The following is a 21944-nucleotide window of genomic DNA, read 5'->3' as shown; positions in this document are numbered from 1 at the left end:
CTTTTTTGGTTTGTTTTTTTGTGGGTTTTTTTTGTTTGGGTTTTTTTGGTCTTTTGGGTTTTTTTTGTTTGGTTTTTTGTTTTTTTTTAATCTGCCTGATTATACAGAGCACTGCAATGAAATCAGAAAAGCTCAAAACAGTACCCATCAGAAAAAAATGACCATTTTTAAGCTCAGGACTAGACCTTGGTATAACTTATTTTCCACTCTTGACTTTGCTATTTGGTGGCTGGGCTATTTTCAGTTTCCTCTACCCACATCAGAGGAGATTACAGACACTTTCCCATATGCTGGAGTCACTATTTACAAATGCCAAGAGTTTTTTAATTTATGAGACTTCAAATTAAAGCCCTCCAGGTTAGAACTATGTTGTGGGATTGGGGTTGCTGTTTTAAAGAGTCTTATCATTCCATTTTAAGAAGTTGCACAAGACAAACTTTATGTGTTTGGGGGCTTTGTTTGTTTGTTTTCTTTGTTCTTCCAACAATTCTTCCTCAGAGTCAAGAAAAGCCTTGGACATCACTACTTAGCTCTGCATCAAGGAAGAGCATATGAAAGAGGAACAAGGTTTTAAAAGATGCTTTATTTTGAATTCTTAGGAAAAAAAATATTTTGTCTCAACGTATGAAAATTGGAAAGAGAATAAACTAAAAATGAAAAAAAAAACAAAACACACAGTTATTTCTTGTAACAACCAGGAAAAGAGAATTAGAGCTTGTCTCTGACTCCAAAAGAACACACTTTAGAATTAGGGAGGTTTCCTCTGAGGATGAACATCACAGCACAACTTTATAATTCTGAATGAACCTTTGCTGTTCCCCTCATTCTTTTTAAAATACATTTGTTATACTTTAGAAGTTTATACATTTCATGCACTGCTTTTGGTATTACACCTTAGAACGACAGCACATTTTCTGCCTTAAATCATGCAAGAACAGCTGAAAGCCAACAGCGCTGATGCCTCAAAAATTCACCACTAGCAAGGACAAATTCTCGATTTTCACCCCATAACACTGTTTAAGCATTCACAGCCCAGCCATGAGATGTACATAAACTCCAACAGTCACTGCCAGGTGCCACCTACTACCATGCTGTCTCTACTTACTCATACTATCCCTCCTGTTGTCATCCTCCTTCAGCATAGCTTCCTTCTGGTTGTCCTGGACTGCCTGACTGGAGTTCTCCTTGTCACTGGATGGAGAATCACAGGCTCCGTCAGACTTCTTTTCCGATGCCTCTTTGTCAACTTTCTCCAGGGGATGTATTTTCACAACTTTTACAGGCAACATTTTCTCCTTACCAACCTGCACAGAAATATCAGTGAAGACTGAACTTGAACAAGACAGGTGAGCTAACAGGGTTTAACACTACGAGGAAGGAGAAAAATACCAGCTAAGATGATCTAAAAGCAAAACTCCCAAGCCGCAGTATTTTCCAATGCTGTTTCCTCAGCCTAAATACACAGTATGTGCATAAGGTGCAAGTGTGTTCTCAGCAGCCCCAGTTTAGAGACTATGCCCTAAACATTGTTCATACACAACACTAACTCCTCCACATTTTCAAAAAGTTTCAGCTTTCATCAACATTCCCAGTTCTGGAGGGAATTTTCAAATCTTTAGAGCCTTTTTATAGATTTTTAAGCTTTGTCTTTAAAGCTCCATTTGTTTCAGACTACTGCTCCTTCTAGCAATGTGTCAGGTGAAAAGATTATCACATATGATAATTTTTAATTTCTTCTAATTAAACCATGTATTTATATATAAATGACAGATCTCACATATTTAAGCAGTATAACAATTTTATCTGTTTCCCATGCACACACATATATTAGTCATATTTCTCTTGCTAGTATTCCAGGATTTTGGAATGGCCTGAGTTGGAGGGCCCTCGCATATCATCCAGTTCCAAATCCCTGCCATGGACAGTGACACCTTCCACCAGAAGTATGGCTTAGAGAACCATTTTCCATCCAAAAGCAGATGCTGTCACTGGGATTCTGCAGAGAACAAATAATTTTCACATCCTTCTAATAACTTGAGTGGCTAACATATTCTTCCCATCTCCTGCCTTCAGCTATCTGGAATTAGCCCTATGCAGAAGCACAAGATAAACTGGAAAACATATCCTTACCTCAAAGTCACATTCTTCTTCCACTGCGAATTTGGTCATGATCTCCAGCCAAGCTGCATCCACCAACTTTTCCAAAGACACGGTGTTGTGATGGACTATTTCCAGGACCAATTTCTCATACCAGATAGGGAACTCCTCCTTTAAGCTGAGCAAGCACAGAAGTTTTCATTATTCGTTATTATTAAAGAGAATAAAGGTCCAAATGCAAAGTACCCTCCCCTTTTCCAGTTCCAGGAATTCCTGTTAAGAGCCAGGACAATGTTTGAGGCAGATGCCTCATTAGCATGCAAACATCCAAGGGCTTTTTGCTCCCCTCCCTTCTCCCGGCACTCTCCCAGGCCTTAGCTGGCCTGAAAATCCCAACTGCCCCGGTCCTTCCCAGAAAGAATACTGTAAACACTCAGGAAGAGCAGCACTGAGTGTGAACCCTTTCATGATGGTTATTACTGCTTTTCTACTAGATATTAAATAAAGATCAAGATGATGCAATTATCCTGGGGCCTGTTACTTTGAAATGTTTTTTTTCCAGTAACACCATGATTCTGATGAAGATTTAGTACTTCCTTCTCCCCCAACAGGCTGCCAAGTGCAGTAAAGACAGAGGGCAGGTCTACACAATGAAATTATCTTGCCAGAGAAAAATATCTTGTGTGTTTCACCACATCATGATCTTCAAACTTTTCTAAAGAAAAGAAAAGACTGTGATAAATTTACTTCCCTTCTATCCCTTCTAAGAGCTGACCCCAGGTAGCTGACGAGGACACTAAGGAATATGTTGCATAAAACCTCCTGGCTAAAAAGTAAAGCCCGTTTCAAGTTACCATAAGGAGAAACAAAACACTCCATTTCTTCAAAGCACTTTCAGCTTCCCAGACTCCAGGATCCATGGAGAAACCTCAGCTATATGTGCTGTGTTACAACTGTCATCAGCAAATTTATCCCTTTAGCAATCTGTCTAAATGAGCTTTTTTATCCAGCTTAGTGTCAGGTATTAAAGCAGACAAACTGCTTGGGAAGCTTTTCATCCCATTTCAAAGAGACAAGACCAAAATCTCATTTCAAAGAACCCTTCCTGCACCCCACCCCCAATTCCATATTAGTGAGATGATAGCTAAATTTGTTATTGAGAAATTTAAGAAATCTCCCATTTTTATGTCACTGACATTTCTTAATGTTTCCAGAAATGGTCAATCAAGCCAACATGGATAGTCAAAGAAAGTAGCAGTAGACCACTGGGTTTTGACTCAGGATTTTAAGTTCATGGAGCTGCCTCTGCACTGCCCCTGCCCTCTTAAACAAGAACATCAAGGAGCAAAGCCTGAAGGCAGTAGTGTGTCACCACACAAAGAAATTGACTATTAGCAAATGGGTTTCTTATTCGTTGACTTTAAGGTTGTGATTAACCACAAATGATGGCAAATTTCTCCTTAGGAAAAGGCTGTAAACTCTTTGCCAGTGGATCAGAAACATGAAGAGAGCCAGTAGAAAATTCCACCTCTTAGCTGGTACCACTGACACTCTCCACAGTTAATACCCAGGGAAAAAAAAAAGTCACAGAAGTCCAAGTCATCAGATGACAGAATGGAGAAATATGTCATTTGTATGGCATAATTTCTATGATTTGGTAATCACACAGTAAATTGTATGTGTTGGTTGAGACAAGGACTTGCATCTTTACAGAAAATCCACTTCCTATGACAAGGGCCACCCTGAAGCTCATCCAAGGATTCCTGTGGGCTAGAGGAAGAGGTCATGGCCACAGAAGCCTGGAGGAACACAATCTGCACAGAGCAAGGACTCTCACTGATTGCTTCAAGTAGAGCAGATTACCCAAAATCTCACTACAACTTTTTTTTTTTTTTAGTGTAACAACTCTAATGCAGATCTGCAGAAAATAATAACAGACGTGGACCTGGCTGATCTCAAACATTCCAACAGACTCTTTTTATTCTATTTTGACTTTACATTGTTCAAGATTTGTTATGTTTCCCTCTAAAATATTCCCAATACTCCAGGGGATTAAAAATATGCCAAATGTTATATGCAGAACTATTTTAGTTCAAGTGATACCAAGATACAGCACTAACTAAGTAAATTACCCAACTGCATTAGTGATGGTGTAAAATTTGGACTTAATTTGCCTTCAGCACCAGAATCCCCAGATCTCCTTACAGCTTCTTACCTCACCTCACAAACTAGCCACACACCTTACCAAGTCCACTCTTATGCCCCAACAGCTAAAGATAGGCACAAACCCACGTCTCCACTGGTACTTACAGCTCAGCAACCTCCTGCTCCTCCTCCCAAGCCTCTTTGTGTGTCAGCTGGCTGCTTCCTGTGCTCTTGCATGTCCAGATCCGCTCGCTGTATCGCTCTAAACGTGCTTCATACTCTCTGTACAGGTGGCAGCTCAGGAAAACAGGATTTATGCAGTGGAAAGCACAATCACCATACCACAAAACAGTAAAATTTATTTGAACTCTCATAACTGGAGTGTACAAAGGCTAAAGAGAGCCTCAGTACAGTCTGACCCTGTGACTATCATGACGATGTTGTGCTAAATGCAATGTGCTAGTGCTTTCTGAGGCAAAAACGCCTGTCCTGCTCATCCTGGCACAGAAGGTTCCACAGATGGCTGAAGGTTTCACAGCACTGCTTACTTACTTTTCAGTTTTTCCAGTCTGATACATTTTGGAAAAAAGCACAATCAATGTCACACACACATGCAGGAAGTACAGCATAGATTGACAATAACTGTTGTGGGACTGCTACTACCAATGCCTTATAGTGGTGTTATAAAATCCAGATGTAAATTACCAGGCTACCCATCACCTCCGATCTTTTGGAAACAAACAAACAAACAAAAAAACTCCAACCAAATCTAAATCACTTGAAACTGAAATCCCTAGAAAGGTCATTTTTTCCTTTGGTTTCCAACAAGAGCAGCCTGTTGCATTCCAACATGAGGATCTCTATCATCTACTACATCACCTGCTTCATGGAATCACAGAATCCCAGAATGGTTTGGGTAAGAAGGGGCATAAAAGTTCATCTTGTTCCACACCCCCTGTCATGGGCAGGGACTAAACTAGGTTGCTCCAAGCCCTGTCCAACGTGGCCTTGAACACTTCCAGAGCTTCTCTAGACAATCTGTGCCAGGGGCTCACCGTCTGCAAAGCAAAGAACTTCTTCCCAATATCGAATCCAAACTCTAATTTGAAACCATTCCCACTTGTCCTGTCACTTTATGCTCTTGTAAAAAGTCCCTTTCTGTCTTTCTTGTTGGCTGCCTTCAGATGCCAACACTCCTGTGTCACAACCTGCCTCAAGGTTATGTTATTCCAGATGGAATTACATGATTAAAGGGTGCCTGGGCAAGTCATGGGGATGCAGAGATCATTAGCCACTCTACCGTGAGAATCTTTGGCTGCTCTCCCCGCTTCTGGGTAAACAGAGAGCAGCTACTTCACACTCACTATGGACAGAAGATACACAGATACAATTATCAGTGTGGTGTAAATCCCCACCAACTGTCCTGCAATCAAGTTGCCACATGCCTTCTAATGGGAAGTTAAGAGGAGAAACTTTAAAGAGAAGCCAGAAAAGCATCTTTTGCTTCTTCTGCATATGCCTTCCAGCAGCAAAGTCAGCGTGAAGCATAAGGCGCACTGGGTGCAGCCGCAGCTCAGCCCATGCTGCACCAGCACCGATTTGCAGAGTCTTCTGGGAACAGCAGACTGCTCTACACTTTTGCACAGGCAGAGCCACCAGCCACGGCAAAGCGCTCAGTGATTCTCATACGTTTTGTCATTCAAGAACATTTTAGCACGACCAAGCTATTTTTTTTCCTTTTTTAAGATTCCTATTAGGAATTACAACTCCAGCAAAGCAAATTTCCTTAGATGTTTCCTCACAGCCCCATGTAAAGCATAACAAAGTACAGCAGCTGCATTATGGGTGTTGATGTACAGGTAACTTGCAGTCACAGCAAGCAGCACTATTCAAGGATATTAACCAGTAACAGAGTCAACTCCAGAAGAGTCTGCCACAGTACTCCCTTTTCCTGAAGGACACTGCAAAATCCAGCAGAAATCCCATAGTCTCCCAGCTTGTCCTGCTTGTGGAGTCTCCTGCTCCTCAGCAGAAGAGCAGACCTGACAAGTCATCATCCTACCTCATTCGAGCCCTCTGGCCCATTCTTACCCTCCTTGGGGTTTAAAAAATGCTTAATTTTTCACAGAAACAAGAGGTTCTATCAGGGTTCAGGGGCATGAAGTGTGAAGCAAAGAAAAATCACAGCTCACAGGGAGCTCATCTGCAAAGCCCCACCGAACAGGCCAGGAACGTCACTGTGATGTGTGTTGTAGTAATGCTGAGCTAGGAGAGGAAAAAAAAAAAAAATTCAAACAAGAAACCAGGAATCCTCTTTCCATTTACAGTAACTTGGGACTGGCACAGGTTGCCCAGAGAAGCTGCCTCATCCCTGGGGCCAGGTTGGACAGGTCTTGGAGCAACCTAGTCTACTGACAGGTGTTGCTGACCCCAACAGCGAGTGAAACAAGATGAGCTTTAAGATCTCTTCCAACCCAAACCATTCTGAGAGTCTATGATTCAATAATTCAATTAATCCCTTTAATAATGACTAAGTTGCAACCATAATACTATTTATTCCTTTGCCTTTCCCACAAAGAACAGCATTAAAACCAAATCCAATCCTCACACCAGACAGGAGCTTAAATGCAGGAGCACCAGTCATCTTCAGCTTCATCCAGCAATTCCTCTGTATTCTCCCCTTGGTCTCCTTCTGTGTATCTGTAGAAAAACTCAATGACACATTTTTTTTCCCAACATCATTTCCCATATCAGTAGGGAGATCCAAGAGACTTTTCCCTATGAATGCTCCCTTCCTTGTACACACCTATGAGAATAGGCTTAACCTCACCATATCAGGACTCACATTTCCCCGATCAGCCTGGAATTTAGAAGTGACAGATATGGCCATTTCCTGTTCAGCTCAGATCTGGTTTTTCCATGCAATTTAATCCCACCTCCAGCTGGTCAGCTCATCTAACACTGACCCTAGATACACTCCTTACCCAAGGCTCCAGACTTGACCCACAGTGCTGACCCTGCCTTTGTGCTCTGCCAAGACCTCCAGGTCTGGTCCTGCTTTGAATTCCTGGGGCCAGCACAAAGCCAAAATGCAGGAATATGCTTTTGCAAAGTGTACTATAGCTCAGACTTTCCACTACATAGACACTGTTTGTCTTCTTGGACTGGAAACAAACCAAAAAAATTTCAGATTGTCCAGCAGATCTGATCCAGGACTGCAAGCCATCATGCCCCTGATATGCCATAACCAACCCATCTCTCCACACAGTTGGAGCCTCCATTGCCAGAAATTACCAACACAGGAATAAATAAAAAAACCTGGACGCAAACTACTTGTGAACACCTCCCAAAAATCTATGAATAACATGTATATTAAATGAAACAGCTGACTACCCACTTTGTAGCTGTTAATACATCACATCTGTTTGCATCCCACTGCAGATCACTCAATGCTGTAAGGTAGAAAAATTAAAGCACAACAAAATTACAGTAGAAAAAAGGGACCCTTTTCAAGAAAAATGTTTAAAAGTAACCAAGCTAATCACTGCACGAAACAACTGCTGAGAGAATAAAAAACTTACTTCTTCCTCAGTTAGTAATTTCTGGGAGACCACTAATATCAGCTCCAAAAAAGTTTTACTCTATCTGACCTGTTTACACTTTTATTAGCCAGGAAGGTAAAATTCCCAGAAAAGTGGACACATTTAAAAGGTGCTACTCCCTGGATGTGTGGCAAAATTCTTCTGCAAAAATTGGACAGCGTGACACAACAGTGCTTTAGTGCTGCCACCTTCCAGGCAGAGTTTGCCTGGCCAGTATCACACGTGAGGATGTGAGCAGCTGCCTTTAACCTGCCAAATGTGGCCTAACCCCTCCTCTTCCCTACACTAATACCATACAGAAGTATTAACTAGAGAAAGACAGCGGGCTTTTCTCCAGAGAGGAGACAACACAGCTTCCCAAAACCATGCACTGGAAGCTGAGGGAAAGCTTTGGCGGGAACAGCTCAGGCTGGCATCTGAACCAAACACACTTCTTGATCCAGCAGCAGTTTTTCAAACCATGCTGCAACAGACCCACACGCCCACAGTTGAGCTGACTGTTCACCACGGTACACATTGGGTATTTGGGAGACTGCAAATGATCAGCACCCAATGCACTGGCGACAGGACCCTACATGTGCAAAGCATTTTCCTGACACTTCAGGTACCTCAGAGCAAACCCCACTGAGCTCCTGCAGGGATGAGTCTATCCCTGGCTGCCCCATGATCTGTCATCCCCACAACCACACAATTAGCAGGGCCCAAGGCTTTGCCAAGTTGCAAAGGGCTCTACACAGCAGGCCTTCTCTTAGAAGGTTTTTGCAGGATTTGGCAGTCAAAGGAAGCCACATAAAGCTACAAAGGAAAAAGAGGCCCAAATAAACACCTGAGCTCTGCTGACCAGCTTATTCCACTCCCACTGCTGCCAAACACTTCCATAACACACACCCAAGGGGCAGATGTCTCTCCTCATGCACAACACCAGTCTTCATTTATTGTGCATCCCAATCTGCAGCAGTTACAAATCGTAACAAAAAAAAGCTTTTAAGAACTTTTGATGTCTTTCCAATGCCTCACTGTAGCTGTGCAGTACAAAAACTTACACAGTCTTAAGGGGAAGAGATGATCAATAATTTTCCAAGATAGAAAACAATTCTGTCAGGTCTTGGCCTAAGCAACACCGGTGAAGATCCAGGCATCTGTTGGCAGCTCGTGGTACGCCATTCTCATCTTCCAGAGCCACTCATCAACACTATCTAGGATAAATAGAAGTGGCCAAAAAAACCTCCAAGTCCTCCATGGGTAACATCTCCCTCCAGCTCACTGGCTCATTTGCAATTTTCTGTTCCACTTTTGGCCTAGCATATATTACACACAGTCAACAAGGTAAAGCAGAAACCCAGCATTGCTTGGTTTCTCTTTTTAGCCTCATGATGTCTGTCTGCCAAGATGAACTTTCTAGAACATGCTAGGCTGCCTCCCACAGCACCCCATGAAGTACTTCCTCCGAGAAAAGACCATCTCTCCAGAAACTCAGTGCTTGCCTTGGTTTCTTTTTTTGTTGTGATCCTATAGCTAATACCCACCCCTCTCAGGATGAGAAACTATCTTTTTTCACCCTCTTCATTTTAATACCACTCAAGTGTTTGCAGAAACATGTCCTCCACCTACTCACAAGATCCACAAGAAACACCCAAGAAAACGGTGCTCTCAGAAGGAGCCCCAGAACTCCCCTGTGCTATTCTGACAATGCAGATGACCCTTAAAGCCACACCTTCTTTTATAATAGTATTTAGGCTTAAACTCTTGGTTTTTTTGATCACTCCTCACAGGGAAAGAGAAAGAACTGCCTGATCAGGTGGATGACTGAGCTACTTTCAGTTTGCACACACCAAACAAGCAGACTGGTGTCACAGACTGAATGTTTTAATTTGAAACACAGTGAAAAAGCAAGTCTCCAACACTCCACCTAATCTTGTACCGGGCTGAGTGCATTAACAATGCCTACTTGCACTCAAGAGATGCATTTCCTCTTCAAAAGCCACCTAATCCTTCCTAGGGGCTTCCTCTGTTTGTTCTACTCACTGCAGAAACAAGAAACTCTTCAACACAGGGGCTGTGGAAGTCCTGCAACTCCTTTGTCTTCCACACTGCCAACACCTCCTTCCTATATCCATGTATTCCCTCTCACTTACAGCCCTTCCTTAGTTCTCAACTCAGATCCTGACGTTTATAAACACCAAGCACCAAGCCAGCCTCCTGAAGTAGCAAGTCTGCATTATAGCGCCGAGATCCTGCCCCTTCAGTCCTGCTGCGGACCCCGACAGTGGCTCTGCTGCCGCGCAGCTCTGTCAGTCATCTGCCTGGCCCACGGCCACATCCTGCGATCAAGGGCTGTCACACGCAGGGAAAAAAAAAATTAAAATAAAGTGAGTTTTATGCAAAAGCAGCCCAGGAAGGGATACGCTCAGAACGAAAGCCTGGGATGTACACAGGGAGAACTCCTACTGCTGCTTAATGCTCTAAAAATTGAGGACTGCGGAAGCCTCCGGTGCCAGTGTGCTGCTGGCCCGCGGCACCCCAACGTCCGCAGCCGCTCCAGGAGTGCGTGAACAGTCCGCTTTGACGGTCCCCGTCAGCTCCGCTCATCGCCCGCTTCAGGCCCGCGGAGCTGCTATCTCACTTCCCCCGCCCGCCTAGAACAGGCTCCAGAACTCCTCAGGGAACAACGACCCCGCCGAGCCCGGGACAGCGCCCGCCGCGCTTCCCTCAGGTTCCCGCTCGCCGCCCGGCCCCACGACTGCTTTGTTAGGCTCCACTGCTCCAGGACCCGCCCCATCTCCCCCTCGCGCCCCCGGTGCGGCGGATACTCGCGGGTGCGGAAGGCCTCCTGCGTGTGGGGGATGACGAACCGCTCGCCCGGCTCCCCAGGCGGCAATGGCTTAGCCAGCGGGAACGGCTTGCGGCCGAGTAGCGGCGCCATAGTGGACCCTGCGGAGCCCGGGCGGGACGATTGAAAAATGGCGGGAGATTCCGCTGCCCCTCACGGCAGGCAGCGGGACCGGCCGCGCGCGCGCGCCCCGACCCCGCCGTCCCGCCCCATAGGGCCCACCCCCGGCGCCACGGCGCCGATAGTCTATTGGCGGGACGCCCGCTCGGCCAGCCGCGGATTGGCCGCGCGGCCGGTCGATCGTTACCGCCTTGCCCCGCCCCGCCGGCGCGTCAAGGTGAGAGGTCACGTTACATAAGTGGCGGCGCAGTGCGGGGCTCCATTTTGTGGCCCCCCGTTATCTACCCTCCCTCCCTCCCGCGCAACGGCCAATCACAGCGCACTCCACCCCCTCCAGTCCCGTAGCCACCAATCAGAGCGTGTTCCGGCCACCGCCCCGCCTCGCGCCTATCCGGGTACCGCGGAGAGGCCGCGCGCCGGGCTTTGTCCTCCGCGTCTGGCGCGGGGCATTGTGGGGTGGTCAGGGTTTGTGTGGCGGGCGCAGCCGCTCTCATAGGAAGCCCCGGGCCGACCCCGCCGGTGTGGCCTTTCAGCGTCCTATCAGCTCCGAGTCCCTCTGCTCTGCGGGGAACCGGAGCGATGGCTCCGCTGGGCTGGCCTCCGGGGCGGGTGAGGGGGAAGAGGAGATGGAGCCGCGGCCTGCGGGCTGTAGGGGCAGTGGCGAGGGAGGCCGGGCCACTCGGTGGGTGCTGCTCCTGGGAATGGAGGAAAGACAAAAATTCGAGAGTTGTGGGGTGGGTTTTGTGGGTTTACGGTTTTATTTTTTCTAATAGGAAATATGTGGGGAGTTTTTTTGCGGCATAAACGTTTACCGGGGATTGGAGGGGCAGCAGCTGCCTAAAGCAGAAGTGGTGATATACCTCTTTCCCCAGGGACTGGGAAAGCAGATTTGTGTTTAATGTGCAAATATATTCTAGGGATCCTGAGTTTGTGCTGTTGATGAGACTGAGGACTAGGTTTGCATTATACAGCCCTGTTGTGGCTGCTTCAGGATGAGAAGCAGCAGCCCTGGAAAACTACTTAAAATCATAGAATCCCAGAATGGTTTGGGTTGGAAGGGACCTTAAAGATCGTCTTGCTCCAACCCCTGCCCTGGGCAGGGATCCCTTCCACTAGACCAAGTTACTCCAAGTCCCGTTCAACCTTGCCTGGGATCCTTCCAGGGATGGGGCAGCCAGAGCTTCTCTGGGCAAGCTATGACCGGGCCTCACAATTCTCACAGGGAAGAATTTTTTGCCAATACCCAGTCTAACCATGCCCCGTGTCAGGCTGATTGACACTAAGATTGCCCCCTGCATGTGGAGAGCATGTTTATGCTGGGTCATTCAGCCCAAGGAGATGTATGGATTGGGACTAGTTCTGCTCTGGAGCAACAGAATTAATGGTGATATTCATCTCTGTAGCAGGCAGGAAAGTAACTGGATCTCACACAGTGTTCTCCAGATTGTAGATGTAATAATCATATTATTATTGTGTGTTTACTAGATTGCTTTATGGGAATGAGGATCCCATCCTTTATGCTGGTGAAGTATTAAAAGCATTTAACTTCCCTGGGTTCACACTCATTTGAGGTGTGTAATTCTGGGAAGAAGTTTGTGCTGTGAGTATCCCTGGAACACAGCAGTTCCTTAATGGAGCACAAAGCACAGTGTCTTCTGGTATCAGAAATCCACTGTATTTTCCACAGCATTGTAAACAGGCAGGAAAGAAGGGTAATGCTGTAGCAAGTGTTCAGTCTTACATTATTGTTGTTGGTAGTAGTAGTATTCTGCAATGGAACAGGTTCCCAGTGAAGTTATGCCCCATCTCTGGAAGTCTCTAGGGTTAAACTGGACAGGGCTTGGAGCAACCTGGTGTAGTGAAAGGTGTCCCTCTCCATGATTTGGATGGAACAAGATGAACTTTGAGGTCCTTTCCAACCTATCCCATCCCATGATTCTGTTTAGTACCAGAACAGATATGTAATGCCATAAATCCATCAGTGAGTGTTAGAATGGTTACATTACCCATTACCCCTTACCCCTTACTTTACAGTGCTGTACAAGTTGCTTGAAAGTACAGTCAGCTCACAGCCAGTGAAACAGGTTCTTGTGGTACTTCACATTGACCTTGGCTTCATTCCACGTTATTTTGACAAATTAGAGTACCTAAGCTGAAAGTAGAGTACCTGAGCTGAAATTCTACGTGGTGTATATCTGCCTCTCTGGGCTGCAGGGCAAAGTGGGGAGGGAGAATGAGGAGCAGATACAGACCTGTGGAGCAGTATAATTTGGGAAGAGCATGCTTAGCTGAAAGGCAGTGTTGAGTGAATATGGCCACTTTGTAGCTCTGACACTATGGGGACACATCAGGGGTCTGATCCTGGGGAAAAGTAGCATGCAAGGAGGGGGGGCAGCAGGCACAGGGCTACTCCTTGGGCATGGAGCCAGAGGCAGGGCGGGGAGCTGAGGAAGGCAGGACCACAGGGAGGGATGGGAGGGTGAGCTGCCCGTGTCTGCACATCCACTGTGGAGCCATTTGCCTGTTCCTCCATAGAAAGCCATTTGGATCTGAGGCATGGCAACCCTCCCATGTCAATACAGGACTGGTAAGGGTCTGGTGCCCCCAGTCCTTTCTCAAGCTGCGAAATTGTGTTGTAGTTCCTGGCATAGGTTAAACACACACTCATCAGAGAGCTTTTCATTGACCCTGCAGCTGCTTGCTGAGCCACCCAAAGGTTGGGTTTCTCTTCATGAGTGATACCTGCCTATCGTAGCAGCTTCTCTACCTCAAGAGCTCTCTGTTACTCCAGGATGGTTTTCTGAGGCTGTTGTGTACTCTGTCCTAGTGCCCAGGAGGTGGCAGTCCTGCGTTTGGACAGTATGTGCAGCTGTTATCCAGATGCACCAGAGGTTGCCTGAAGAGGAAAATCCCATCATGCCTGTTTGGCTCTGCTGGGAAGAGAAATGACCACATTTGCAGGGTCTGGTGATCTGTCCTCTTCTGGGACATACCAAAGCTGGGGTCTTGAGCTGTGAGAACAGTCTCTGCTCAGCAGGTACGCGTTCCTGGGTGTGTACTGATGGCACAAATTCCAGCAATGGATTGGTGTCACTGTCAAGTATCACCATAGAGGACCTGGAGATGTGAAGTCCCTGCTGTTGGAGTCCAGGACATCCCCTTGGATGGCCTGGGACCTGAGGAAAGGAGTTTGAGCCCTGGACAGGGGGGTGTGGAGACGGTCGAGGGGGCTCGGAGACCTTGGCACAGAGCCCAGGAAGACACCGGGTTTGATTTTGATCCATGGGAAAAGCTTTCAACATTGCAGAAGTAATTACAAACTTCCAGGATGTGAAAATTGTAGTTTAGCACAGTAGATGATGTAGAATTCAATAGTTTTAGAATTTTTAGAATAGAAGTAAATGGGGACAAGATGGTGGAATTTGGGTGGTACCTTATGTGCTTCTCCTTCTTCCTCATCCTCCATTTTCTGGGGCGGTGATGGCACAAAGTAGTTAGAGTGGATTGGACCGAAGTAGAATGTCATTTCTGGTGTGGGCACTGGGCATTGGCACAAAATAGTAAATAACTAGTACGTAATTATCTGTATAAATGTTAGGGGACATCCCATCTGTGGGGCAGTCGCCTCGTGTCCCAGCTGCTGTCCAGACCTCGGCTGGGAGCAGAGAAAATTTTGAGATACCAAATAATAAACAACACAAGAAACCTGAAAACAAACCTTGAGGACTCTGCTTTTTTACACCGATGCGACTCGGGGCTTTTTAGAGGGCCAAGGACTTTAAACCACCTAAAGCTCGGGTGAGGAAACCCCCCCCCCCCCCGACACCTGCAGCTGCAGCTCCTCCAGGTGGCAAGGCTTTAATCACAGCCAGATGAAAGCATCCTTGTGAGGATGGAGCCCACTGTCATGAAACCACTGGCTACCTCTTCTCAGCCATGGCTGGTGCCTTTAGCATTCCAGCAGGGAGTACATGATGGAAATTGCCATTGGACCCCCTGCCCCTCTCACTTATAGCCCTCAACTGCTCTTGCCTTTCCCCTCAGCACCCATCCTCCCTTACTTTGACCAGCAGTGTACATAAAGGAAATAGAAGCATTTGGACTCATTTGAAATAACCTTCCACTCTCTCAATTCCTGTTAAATGCTGGTGGAACTGAGGGGATTTATCTGAGCAAATGTGTTGAATACAGGTAGGAGATGAAGCTGCATCCATGGGGATGTTCTCAGATTTTCCTTCTTCAGAAACAAAAGCAGACTTGCATGCCTGGTACATGCAGACTCTCTCTGAGAGTGAGATAGAGTTGGTGACCCAGAGGAGTGAGGAGGAGCTGGTGAGTGGTGGGAGAGGTGACACATAGGCCTGTCCAGGCTGGCCATGCTGCTGGTCTGGCTTTTTCCCCAGCTTATTTGGCCTGAGAGCCCCTGAGAAAGCACTGCATTGATGCTGTTCCTAGCAGCTTCTAAACACACTTGGAGGCGTTTCACCTGGTGGTTTGCAAGGCCCTTTTCTGGGTCATGGACTTTCTCCATACTCACACAGGAGGGAGTCAATGTGCCTAATCTCTGGGCACTGCGTCCTGCTGATATGTCAGCTGTTCTTGGAATCTGTGCTTGGAAAACTGTTTCCTCTTGTGTTCCTACACCTTCAAACAATTTCTCGGTTTCCCTATCCTTCCCATGACAATCCAGACTTCCCAGTGACCCCCATATAGCTCCTCTGGGCTGGTGAACCAGCAGAAGCCAACTCTGCCCCAAGTGTTCCAAGGGCAGTTTGATCTTAAATGTGACTTTGGCCATGTGGGTCATAACATGCCTCTCACCTCAGGATCCAAAATCAGGATTGCCCTCACTCCAGTGCCTGCTGGACTACACAATGCTAGACTCAGTGCCAGCTGTCTGGACATTGTGCTAGGAAGAGCCTCCAGAAATAACACAGGACTTGGGAGCAGGACATAGCTGTGGGTGGGTGGCCACGGCTGCCACCCTGCTGTCCCCACTGATGCTCCCCAGAGAGGAGCTCCCACAGGGGTTTGCATTTAGAGCTACAAGCAGCCTTGTGTCTTTCAGAGAAAAATGGGAGAGCTGATTAATCCTGGAGGAGCTGGAAGAGCTGTGGAGAGGGGACTTCAGGGAGGATTTAGTTAGGAATGGCTCAGATACATCAAACCATCTCCTGCAGAAAGCCATACCCCATGACTGCTTCTATGTGCAGGACAGTTTATGGTACTTATTCAATCAGAAGCCTGATGCTGCTTTGATATATTGCCAGGAGACTGTGATAAAATTTCTGACACAATTTTCCTTGACTGATATCAGTCAGTCATTTCCAGTGGAACTGGCTGCATGCCTGATGCTGAGCTGACATTGTGTCCCTGCCAGGAAGGCAGGATCCTGGTGGGGTGGGAAGAGCAGTGCCTGGGGAGCTCCCAGGGGTGGGAAAACAACAGGCTCCCAGGGAATGTCTCCAAACATCCCCATCATCACTGACCTTCTCCCACTGCAGCAGTGACCACCACCCAGCTCCTGGCTCATAGCACACACAACAGGTGCAGATTCCATGGGACATCTGCAGATGCTCTTTCTCTTTGCTGCTGGTGATGACACCCCCCGGTGTGTCTCAATCAGCTCTCCTGCTCTAGCCTGAAGTTAATCCAGATGCTAGATGGAATCTTGTTCCTTTCTAACATGAGTGAACATTTGAACTGGACTAAAAGGCCCTGGCTTTACTCCATACCTGTGAGTGTGAAGCATGTTTTTGGGCTAGTGGTCTTGCTCAGGCAGTACCTGGCCATCCCAGCTGCAAATGTACATCCTTATATATTTTTGGTCACAGTTTCACTTTCAGAGCCTGTCCTGGTTTAGGGCAAATTTGGGAGGAAGCTTCCAAAGGGGTCCCTCTAGAAAGCAGATTCAAGCAACCCCTCCCCCTACTGTTTCAGGAAAAGATTTCCTTGGAGAAAAGTGGAAAAAACCCCTGTTTATTTAACAAGCAAAGTATTCACAAGCATAAAAAATGAATAATATTAAACAATAAAACCTCTCGCTGTTCTGAAGAGATGGCAAATTCAGAAAGTCCTTCTCATGGGGCGTAGCTGGGCTTGCTCAGTCTCGTATCAGTTACCCCTGTGCTGATAAATGCCACGTCCCAGGCCTTGGTGGGCCACAGGTGTGAGCTCCCACTGTTTTTCTGGGTTTTCAGTCCAGAGCAGGCCTGATCAGTTCCAAGAAAAAGAGAAGCCACAGTCTGGGGAACTTCTCTACCTCAGCTTGCTAAAACCTAACTAAAGCAAAGAAGAGCTCTCTCCCACTGTTCGTGCTGCAGACAACACAGTCCATGAGAAGGAATACGGGGAAGCGAGTGCAGTTTCTGCAAAAAACCTACACACTTCTCTCCTCCACTCTCAAAACCAGTCTTAAAGGTGCAGAACTTAATATCCAACATAAACAGAAGAGACAACTGGGAATACAAGAATCATAAAGTCTCTGTAGGACAAGCCAATGATGCCATCCCTGTTAGCACATTTTGGTAGCTCCTGAGTCAAGGGTTCTGGACTGACAGTGCAGCACAGGCAGCTGCACCAAGAGTGTGCAACTGTCAAACCCTACCCAACAGTTCAATCCTCCCAAATTCCTGGTAGGAAATACCTGCTCGCAGTTGTTTGTCTTCAGGGGGAAATCCTGCCTTGGGTCAGTCACAGCCATGGGGCATCCTGCATTTTCTGGGAGCTCCTTTGTACCTATATGGGCAAAAAGTAGGGTGCTGTAGGCTTCTGAGCCTAGAGGTGGCCTTTGCATCTGTCCAGACTGTCACAGCTCAGCTGGCAGGTAGCTGGACAAATAAATCTGGCCATAACAGGAAATCCAACTCGGCCTTGTTCAATTTAGAACAAGTCTAGGTGAGCAATGATAGGATAGATTTGAATTCAAACAGGGACCCCAGCCATTCTGGAATGTAGACATATCACTGGCTAAGGAGTTGGGTGGTCAACTGACCCTGGCCAATCAGTTATCCAAGCCCAGGAAATTTGCATTCCCTATATAAGGGGGTAGCCATAATAAATCTTTGCTGTTTTGTTGATGACGCTTGATGAATCATGTTGTTTCTGTCTCCAACCAACAACCTAACGTAACAGAATACCTTCCCTTTGGTACCCAAGGATCCCTTTGGGAAAGGGTTTTCTCCCCTCTCTTTGCTATCCTCTACATGGTAAGAAATTGCTCTAGCCTAAGACCAGCATATTTTTTTAGGCTGGGGAATGGGCAGGGAATCTCCTTCACATGAGCTGTGTTTCCATGACCAGGGAATTGAGAGAAGACAGAGACACCCATCCAAGGCCCAGTCCCACAGCTCTCCCTGCAGCACACAGTGCTGGCCAAGGGGAGGCAATGTCAAGCTGCTATTCCATCGGTTTTCCCTTTTTGGGGAAGCTTGGTGACTCCAGCTGAGGGACCTGGTGCCTCACCTGTGGTGTCCATGTTGCTGCTGAAGAATTGCGTCAGGTTTCCCAGAAACCAGAGCGTCTCCTAGGTCACCCATCACTTCTTGCCACTGCAGGACCATGAGGCTAGACCACAACACTGTTGAATTCCTCCTAAGGAAAGTCAAGAGAGGACTTGCAGGCTCTTCCCTGTGGTGTGGGAAACTGGAAAGGGCAGTAATTGCTGCTATTGTGGCTGGCTGAGACCTGCCAAGCCTGTAGCCATAGACAAATCATTAGGACAGGGTAGGAAGAAAAGCCACTTTGCTGCCTAACACCTGGGAAGGTATTTCATGACACAAGTAGCCTTGACCTCAAAATATTTCTAGGCTATCAGCAGATGCAAGAGGATGCTGTTGTCAAGTTTTGCAGCACTGCAAAGCAAATGCTGTTCTGCTGAGCTGATGAGTCCTGGCATCTGCATTGCTATGGAGTTGCACTCACCATGCATGCATATGAAAAACTCACTGGCTTGAAAGTAAAAGAGTGATAGAAGTGCCTATTTGGAAGATGTCTCTGGGATGATGGGAGGAAATCTGTATCATCTTGTTTTTTCCATCCTTGGGTTTGGAATAACAAGGATTCATCTGGAGAACTTGATTTTACTGTACCACTAATAGTGGCAAACTCAAATGTCCTTGTGTTTCATCCCTGTGTCCCTGCAGTGACCTTGTGCTTTCTGTGCCTAGAGGTGACATCACAAAACTGGCCAGGTGCAGATAGAGAACAATGATGTGCAGATGTTGATGACACCAGGAAGATAAGTAACAAAGCTCATCACAATGCTTACACACGGATATAAGTGAGTAAAAAGGATAGAATTAGAGAACTCAGCTAACATTTTTAATTTAACTGCTGTTAAATCCCTTCTTGAACTGCTTGTCACGCTCAATGTGGTGTTGACTCTGCCCTTCTAAAGCCATGTTCAGACCTGCCTCTGCTCAAGCCTGTTCACAGGCTTGTATCTGTGTTCACACACTGACAGCTCCTTGACCCCTTTTTCTCCAAGGATTTGCAGAACTGGTAAATGGTTCCAAATAGTGCCTGGGATGGATAGAGATTTGGTACAGCAACATGTGGGGGATGGTGTGTGACAAGTCCTGGGACACAACAGATGCCTCTGTGGTGTGTAAGCAGTGTGGCTGGGGAAACGCAGTATCAGCCCTGGGCAGTGTTTATTTTGGGAGAGGATCTGGGATGGACTATTTGGCTGGACAACTTTAACTGCAACAGGATGGAAAGGCTCCTCAGTGAGTGTTCATTGCAGGCGTGGGGAAAGCACAACTGTGGCCACACCAGGGAGGTGGGCGTTGGGATTTGCCTCATCTGTGCTCTTTGGGCAGGCAGGGCTTGGTAATGTCTTGGTCTTGCAGAACCAGCCACAGGTTTGTGCCTTGGGCTTGTTCAATCCTCTTCTGTCCTGCCCCAGGCTGGCCCAGGGACTGCAGCAAGGTCCCTGCTGGCAGCCCCAATGGCATCTACATAGTCCAGCCTACAGGACAGCAAACCATCATGGTGTACTGTGAGATGAGTGGGGCAGACAGGGGCTGGACTGTCATCCAGAGGAATCAGCAGAACTCAGCGATCTTCTGGGATGAGTCTTGGAGAACCTACAAGCACAGCTTTGGGAATGTGAACACTGAGTTCTGGCTGGGCACTGAGTACATCCACCAGATCACCGGGCAGAATGTCTACCAGGTCAGGTTTGTCTGGGATGCTTCAAATAACATGAAGTTTGCAGACTACCACCTGTTCAGCCTGGATGATGGGTCCCAGTATTGTAATAAGTTAGCTGGGACTCCATTATTTTCATGCAGAAAAAAGCCAATTTTTTATTATCACAACTAATTTTATACAGTTTTTACAGACCTTGTGCGCAATATTAAGTGGTTAATAGCTTTCTTGCCAAATACTCTATTGGTTAGTAAAAGCTATTCCAGTTGTCTATCAAATTTCTCTATTCTGGGATTGTTTACATATTTTCTTTACTGATTCTCATGGGACAAATCCTTGTTATTGCAGGTGCATTTGTTTTTCAACCCAGGAATAGGTGGTTATGCTAATGAGTTTTCATACCAAGATCGTTTTCACATGGGAACTTGCAAATTACTTAGAAGTGACAGGCTAACTTTGGCAATTTAGTGGAGCAGGCCTGATTTTATGGGGCCTTTCTTTTGTAATTCTTTTACTTGTCACATCCCAGGGCTACCAGCCTGGAGGCTGGGAGCACACTCCTGGTCAGCAGAGGATGCCATGGCCTCCAAGGGTATGACCACCATGCACGACAACATGAAGTTCTCTGCTGAAGACTGGGATCTTGACGCTCATAGCGGAAACTGTGCCGCCAGGTCTGGGGGCAGGTGGTGGCACTTGGCGTGTTACTCTGTGCATTTGATCTTCAAAGGGGGTATGGCATGAGGCAATCTGTGCCAGGGGAACTGCAGAGCCTCAGCCATCCTCATCAAACCTACTGCTAGGGCTACCTCACCAAACGCTTGTGCTGGGCATGGGGCCAGAGCAGAGTCCTGCTGGGCCACTCTTTGCTGAGAGAGAGGAGCAGGGGGCAGTAGGGCACAACCTGGGCTGCCAAGGGGTTTGTCTTTCATCTCTCTTGCAGAGGTCCTCTGTTTCCCTTGCAGGGTCCTTTCCTTTAAGCTATTCTTGGCTTAATTGCATTATAACAAGGCTGACACCTTGCAAACCCTGTACTTCTGCTCCAGTGAATAAAACATGGTTTGGAAACACAATGCCTTGATGTGCATCACAGGAAAATGTCCTTATTCTGAACTGTATAAATAATCCCTTTGTCTTACAATCATAGTTATGGTTGGAAAAGCCCTCTAAGATGTTTGATTCCGACCATTCCCCCAGCACTACCAAGTCCATTATTAGCTCACATCCCCTGGTGCTACATCTACTTGTTTTTTGAACACTTCCAGGGCTGTGATCTTCAGGGTTTCCATCACCCCCTCATCAGCTGGGGTCGAGAGAAGCATAAAGACTCCTTATCTCCTAGAAAATCTGAATTACCCCACTTCTGAAGATGTGGCCTTGACACCTACACCTGGAGAAGTATTTCCATCCACATGGGCTTTCAGGGCAGTACTTGTTAAACCCTGCAGTAAAATTCTGTGTCGAAACAACAACAAACACCAGCAAATCCAGCTCTACATCTCTGGCAGGCTGTAGAGACCAATACAGAGCAAGCACCAGGGTAGGGCAGGGACAGTTTTCTTTTGAAAGATTTGTGGGATTCCAAGAAAAAATATCAAATAGGGGGTTAATTGTAATAAAACATGGTGACGTTTAAATAAAGGAACTGCAGGTTTTTGATGTTGGAGATGCTTTAGGGAAAGATGAGCAGCTCTGAGGGCTTTGCCAAGCACTTACAAGCCCTAGGGATGAGGGTCTGTCTGCTCCCTGCTGGGGAACACCCCAGCCCCAGGCTGGGCAGGTTGGGCACCAACAGTGGTGTCACCCAGTGCTCCTGCTGCACCCACTCTCAGATGTTCATCCTGGCACAGGGCACAGTCACATTGCCACCAGGCAGGTTGGGCAAATGTGGGTTCAGCTCACTGAGGAGGAAGTGCTCTACCCAAGCCCCTTGGGCTCTCTGGTCACTGGCCAAAATCCAGGTGTGGCCAGCCAGGTCCTGGTGCATCCTGGCCACC

At 46.9% G+C, this 21944-nt stretch overlaps 2 protein-coding genes across 3 annotated transcripts in view; one reads left to right on the top strand and one right to left on the bottom strand.

Annotated features, from left to right (window-relative positions):
• The window catches only part of BAZ1B (bromodomain adjacent to zinc finger domain 1B), a 46556-nt gene extending 35662 nt beyond the window's left edge, over nt 1-10894 (bottom strand). The window contains exons 1-4 of one of the 2 annotated variants that reach the window (XM_066333117.1): nt 10655-10894; nt 4408-4524; nt 2131-2275; nt 1106-1304 (exon numbers count right to left, since the gene is read on the bottom strand). In XM_066333117.1, the coding sequence (XP_066189214.1) occupies nt 1106-1304; nt 2131-2275; nt 4408-4524; nt 10655-10767 (574 nt within the window). In that variant the 5' untranslated portion in view covers nt 10768-10894. The remainder of the gene's footprint in view (nt 1-1105; nt 1305-2130; nt 2276-4407; nt 4525-10654) is intronic. The other variant, XM_066333115.1, reaches the window with a different exon arrangement.
• A 4112-nt stretch (nt 10895-15006) lies between these two features.
• On the top strand, nt 15007-20860 carry LOC136370317 (fibrinogen-like protein 1-like protein). Its single transcript, XM_066333692.1, is given in 4 exon segments — nt 15007-15126; nt 16175-16194; nt 19647-20053; nt 20486-20860. Coding segments are annotated over 4 exon segments (882 nt in total). The 3' UTR covers nt 20821-20860.
• Nucleotides 20861-21944: the final 1084 nt, after the last annotated feature.

Source organism: Sylvia atricapilla, chromosome 20 (assembly GCF_009819655.1).
Source record: "Sylvia atricapilla isolate bSylAtr1 chromosome 20, bSylAtr1.pri, whole genome shotgun sequence".
In the NCBI taxonomy this organism is placed as follows: domain Eukaryota; kingdom Metazoa; phylum Chordata; class Aves; order Passeriformes; family Sylviidae; genus Sylvia; species Sylvia atricapilla.
Note: the sequence above shows the minus strand (reverse complement) of the source record. Positions and strands in the feature narration are given on the sequence as shown.